Genomic DNA, 5,278 nt, shown 5'->3' with positions numbered 1-5,278 from the left:
ACGGTGGCAGCATGAGTGGATGAGGAGCTGCCCTGCCATGAGGAGCATGGGCCGAAGGGAGCTGGGTGGTTGGAAGATTCTGAAGGCCCAGCATAGCTATGTCTGGAGTAGTCAGGAGTAGGGAGGCCTTATTGGAAGGGGTACAGCCTATAGCCTCTCTACCTCTGTTAACTAGGAATGACCAGACCCTGAATCTGGTGCTAAGACTGGTGGTGAGAACCTGTGGAGCCAGGCTGGCTGGGCAGGGGAAGCAGAGGGACCCTCAGTAGATACAGACACTCCCAGGCCTCCCCACAAGGCAACACTCTGAGGCATGTTTGTGGGTCCACATTTATTAAACTGGCAGCAGCCCCGAGGCCTGAATGAGTGGCCCCTTACTCTTCCTTCTCCTCACCATGGGTGATGACATAACTCAGTGCCTTATAGTCTAGGTTGCCTGCGGCATCAATGGATGCAAACTGGAACATCTGGTCAACCTAGAGCAGTGGGATGGAAGGGCAGGTGGGAGAGGAGTGGATAAAAGGGGTGAGTTACAGGTGCTGAACTCCATTGGGCTCTGGGTCTTGTTTCTGCACTGGCTGGGGGAAGGTGGTGCACAGACAGCCCCAGCCCAATGCCTGATCCAGCCCTAAATCCCCCTAATGTGGCTAGGTGTCCAGCTTAAGTGTCACGCTCAGGCCTTTCATCACCATGGGGAAGGCAATGTGTGAGGTACAGGAGAGGAACGTGGGAGGGCCTTGGTCTCTTGCTGGTGCTAGGGGTGTGGAGTATGCGATGGGAAGTGGGATGGGCCAGCATAGATTGCATTGGCCACTGAATGGCCTCCAGCTGCTGCCCTTATCCTCTGAGCCAGTTCCTCAAGTGGCCACCCAGGAGCCCCGCCCCAGGGCCTGCTCTGAGTGCCCTGTGCTCCACCCACAAAGTGCTGTCACCTCTAGGGCTGCCTCTTTCACCCCCAACAAGGCACCCCAGGTGCCTTGTCCCACCCTGTGGCCATGCTTGGATGGGCGGGAGCTGCACCAAACCTCATCTGCAGTCATCTTGTCAGCCTGCGACATCAGCAGACGTTTGATGCTGAGGAGAAGAGGGGAGGATGGGGGTACTGATTGGAGGGGAAGCCTGGAAGGTCAGTTTACACCCATGGCTCATCAGGGGGTGCAGGGCTCAGTGTGCTCACCCACTCTTCCCCACACAGGCCGTGGTCACCCGGAGCCCTGACACACACCCGAGGGTCACCACTCATGGGAGCTGGCCTGGGGCATCTGATGGGGCAGAGGCCAAGGGCTTAGGCTAGTGCCTGGGACAGCATATGCCTGGCAGGAGGTAGCCCTCCACAAAAGGAGCTGGTGACGGGCCCTCGCTGAGTTACCCTGGGGGACTCGGGATCTCGGGATCTTGGGGCTGGTGAGGGGTGGGAGAGGTGAGCTGGTATTCAGGTGGCCGACATTCCCTCTCCAGGGCAAGTGTCCCTCAGACACTAGAGGGCAAGGCCCTTGGGGAGCCCTCAGAGGCCCGATGCTCTCCCTGAAGCCTGGCACTCACTAGTCCTTATTGATGCTGCCTTTGCCGTCAGGGTCCAGCATCTTGAAGGCATTTAGGATGGTCTCCTCGGCATCAGTCCCTGTGTACAAAGAGGCCTTGAGCCCTGGCACTTCGGGTCCCAGTTCTGCTCTGGGTTTCCGAGGGCAGGGGGTGGTGGTGGGGGTGTGTCACTGGTCCAGGACCAAGGATTTACCAATTGAAGCACTCTGTCTGGAAGGTGTTTCCCACTCCTGAGCTCCAGGGGGGCCCTGCCCTGTCATCCTGCCCTGGGACTGGGGTGGGGGGTATGGTTATTCTAGGGATCCCCAGGGTCAGCCCAGTTCTGGAGCTGGGTCCAGTGCTCCATGAATCAGGGACAGAGGCCCTGCTGGGCAGACAGAAGGCATGGGCAGGGATTGAGTGTCTGAACCTACCCTACTCTAAGGTGGCCAACAGGTCCCATAGGTATGAGTCCCAGAATGCCAGGTGCTAAGGCTTCTAAAGAGATTGGAAAGTACAGATTTTTATGTGAAACGTCTGGATGTCTAAGTTTTTGTTTTTTGTTTTCTGGAGAGGATTTTGCTATAGAGCGCTTGCACTCGCAAGAAAGACAGCGAGAGACAGAGAGACAGAAAGTGAGAAATCACCCCCCAGGGGGGATGGCCACGCTGCAATCCCTTCTCCTCCATTCTCTTGGGATCTTTGGCACGCATCCACATGCGCCTGGTGTGAGTTTACGCCACTAGGCCCAGGACTTGAACCGTGGTCGGCTACATGGGAGTCCAGCGATGTATCCATTACGCCAGCTGCTCGTCCCGCTTTTTTTTGTTGTTGTTGTTCTTGTTTTTTTTTTTTTTTCTGAGAGCTGGATGTCTAAGATTAAGTGACTAACCAAACACACACGCTGAGCTGGAGGGTTGGCCATCTCGGTTCTGACCCGTGGGAAGGGGTTGCGACCCCCTTTCCCCATGCTCACCATTCAGCTTCTCCCCGAACAGGTTCAGGAACATGGTGAAGTTGATGGGCCCCGAGGCCTCCTTGAGCATGGCATCCAGCTCGTCATCCTTGACGTTGACCTTGCCTGTGCAGGTGTGGGGAGGGAGGTGTCATGGGGCAGGCACGGCACCCCACCCTGTCTGCCCTTGCTGATGCACCTCTGCCCCACAGGCAGGGGACTCACTGGGGTGGGTGCAAGGGGACCAGGGAGAGGAGACAGGGAGGGAGGGTGCACTCGGGCCAGGTGAGGGTCTAGGCTGGGTGTGTCGGCCTCTCCCACACCCTGAGCCCAGGAAGAACAAGTGCCAGGGGTTGCCATAGAATAGGGGTGGGAAGGACCAGCAGTTAGCGTAATGGCTATGTCGCTGGACTCCCAGATAGTCGACCGTGGTTCAAGTCCTGGACCTGGCGGCTTAAACTCACACTGGGCCCAAGATCCTGAGAGGAGAATGGAGGAGAAGGGATTGCAGCGTGGTCATCCCCCCTGGAAGGTGATTTCTCACTTTCTATCTCTATGTCTCTCTCTGTCTTTCTGGAGAGCACACGTGCCCTATAGCAAAAACCTCTCCAAAAAAAAAAAAATAGGGGCGGGTGCTGTGACCTACTGTTTTCCTTACTTAGGCATAAGAGGTGCCCGGAGGGACAGCAGACCACACGTGCCCCTCCCCAACCCAGGTAGAAACCAGACTGCCTCCCCAGCTCCCCCACTGGACCCAGCAGCTGCTGTCTCCCACCTAGACTCAGAGACAGCTGCCGAGAACACCATGTCCTGCGGTGGGGAACCAAGGCCGGGCGGCGTGCCTGGCTTCGTAGAGTATCGCTGAGGCCCGTTGGGGCAGGTGGGGTAGGCCTCTGGTCCAGACCCTGCCTGCCTCAGTGTTTAAAGACTGATCTGGCTGTGGCACCCAACCAGTATCAGCCCCTCCCTGGAGCCCCTTTCCCTGGACCCCACCCTGGGTTCCCATGCTTGGGCTGTACCTAACCTGCTCTGTCTCCCTGGGACAGACTGTGGCAGCTCTCAACAAACCAGGGGGAAAACTTTGGGGGAGGCTATGGCCACCTCATCAGAGTCTGTGGAGACTCTGGGTCAGCCTCAAAAGCCAATGCCCTTGCCTCACTCAAAGAGGAAGAGGGAGGATGCCTGGGACCCGAAGGACGTGCACCCTCGCTCCTCCCATGGGCTGGCACTTACCCAGGGACGCGTAGGTGTCTTTCAGGTCCTCCTTGTCAATGAAGCCATCTCGGTTCTGATCCATGAGTGTGAATGCCTGAGAACCAAGGCCAGGGTGCTGTGCTGCTGGCCCAACCCAGCCCTCAACCTGTCTTGCCCCTGCCCCTGCCCCAGCGCTGCCCCTGCCTTGCCCCTGCCCTGCCCTGTCCTGCCCCTGCTCTGCTCCGCAGCCCCATCAAGTCAGGACAGACACTACTTTCCCTGGCTCTGCAGAGAGGCACAAGCTGGGTCTTCCCAGGACAGGCTTCTTGGTAAAGATCTCACCTCCTTGAACTCCTGGATCTGGGTCTGCTCAAAGTTGGAGAAGACATTGGACGATGCCCTCTGGGCCCGAAGGGCCCCCCCTTCCTTCTTCTTGGTCTTCCTGCTGGCCTGAGGTAGGAGAACCAAGGCAAAGGGTCCCCAAGCTGGCTGAGGGAACCCTTGGGGGTATCCTGGCATTTTGGAAGACAACTCAGAGGAAGGATGGGTGGGTTGTGGTCCTTGGGTTGGAGGGTTCTAGGCAGCTAGGAACTGGGCCTTTAGGGTGGGGGGGCAGCTGTGGGTGTTTGGTGTTTGACACAGGGAGCGAGAGAGGACAGTGACTCCCCCCCCCAAATCCTGACAGAACACAGGGGTTCCTGCAGACCAGCCAGGAGCAGGCTCTGCATCTGGGGACACGAAGCGTAATTCTAGGTGGGCTGGTTCTGAGGACTGCGGCTTCCTGATAGCCAGGAACCCCCCTCTTCCACTGGGACAGCTATGGGACGTGTATCTCCCATCCCGTCCTCAGTTCACAGCCCCTTTAAGACACACATATTCACATACATGCACAAATATGTGCCCATTCTTGTGGGTACATATGTGCACACACACACACACATGCACAAATACGCCTGCACACTGTGCACACATGCACACACTCACAGGCCACCTGGTCGCGACTCACCATGCCTGGTCTGCCAGTCCAATGTGTCTGTGCCTCTCCCTGCCGGGCCCAGGGCTTGCCAGTCTTAAGCTCCTGTCTAGTCCCCCAGGACAGCTCAGACTTCAGCTGCCAGTCCCTACAAGGACAGACTTAGGGATACCCTAGGGGCCTGGACAACTGCAGAGTGAGCTTCTGCAGCCCAGCAGTGACTCGACACCTCCAGCCTCCCCAGGCACCTCCAGCCAGCTTCGATCCCCCTCCACCACCACGCACCCCCATCCTGGCACTTTGGAAGACCTAACTCAGAGCAAGTATGAATACAGGATCCTCTGCACCTCTAGAGCCGACTTCATGCTCTCTTGGCTAGGGCCTGTGAGGGGCTGAGGGTCTGCCTGGGTACCGTGGGCCCTGCTGGGACTGCAGGAACTGCAGGGACCAGAGGAAGTGGAACCTTTTCCAGATTTGCAGAGTTGCTAAGGATGATTCTGGTAGTTGGTCAGTAGGGGTCTGCAAATGAGACTCCACTTACAGGCAGATAGGGTAAGGACCCAAAAGGTAGTCACTGCATTTTTCTTCCCTCCCTTCCTTCCTTCCTCCCTCCCTCCCTCCCTCCCTCCTTCCCC

General features: G+C 57.7%; 1 protein-coding gene across 1 annotated transcript in view; it reads right to left on the bottom strand.

Annotated features, from left to right (window-relative positions):
* Window positions 1-119: 119 nt before the first annotated feature.
* The window catches only part of MYL5 (myosin light chain 5), an 11,716-nt gene continuing 6,557 nt past the window's right edge, over window positions 120-5,278 (bottom strand). The window contains exons 2-8 of the mRNA XM_006143842.3: window positions 4,677-4,791; window positions 4,013-4,120; window positions 3,710-3,785; window positions 2,498-2,602; window positions 1,543-1,621; window positions 1,026-1,074; window positions 120-476 (exon numbers count right to left, since the gene is read on the bottom strand). Coding sequence (XP_006143904.1) covers window positions 375-476; window positions 1,026-1,074; window positions 1,543-1,621; window positions 2,498-2,602; window positions 3,710-3,785; window positions 4,013-4,120; window positions 4,677-4,791 — 634 coding nt within the window. The 3' untranslated portion in view covers window positions 120-374. The remainder of the gene's footprint in view (window positions 477-1,025; window positions 1,075-1,542; window positions 1,622-2,497; window positions 2,603-3,709; window positions 3,786-4,012; window positions 4,121-4,676; window positions 4,792-5,278) is intronic.

This window comes from Tupaia chinensis, unplaced genomic scaffold, assembly GCF_000334495.1.
Source record: "Tupaia chinensis unplaced genomic scaffold, TupChi_1.0 Scaffold000111_1, whole genome shotgun sequence".
Classification (NCBI taxonomy): domain Eukaryota; kingdom Metazoa; phylum Chordata; class Mammalia; order Scandentia; family Tupaiidae; genus Tupaia; species Tupaia belangeri.
Note: the sequence above shows the minus strand (reverse complement) of the source record. Positions and strands in the feature narration are given on the sequence as shown.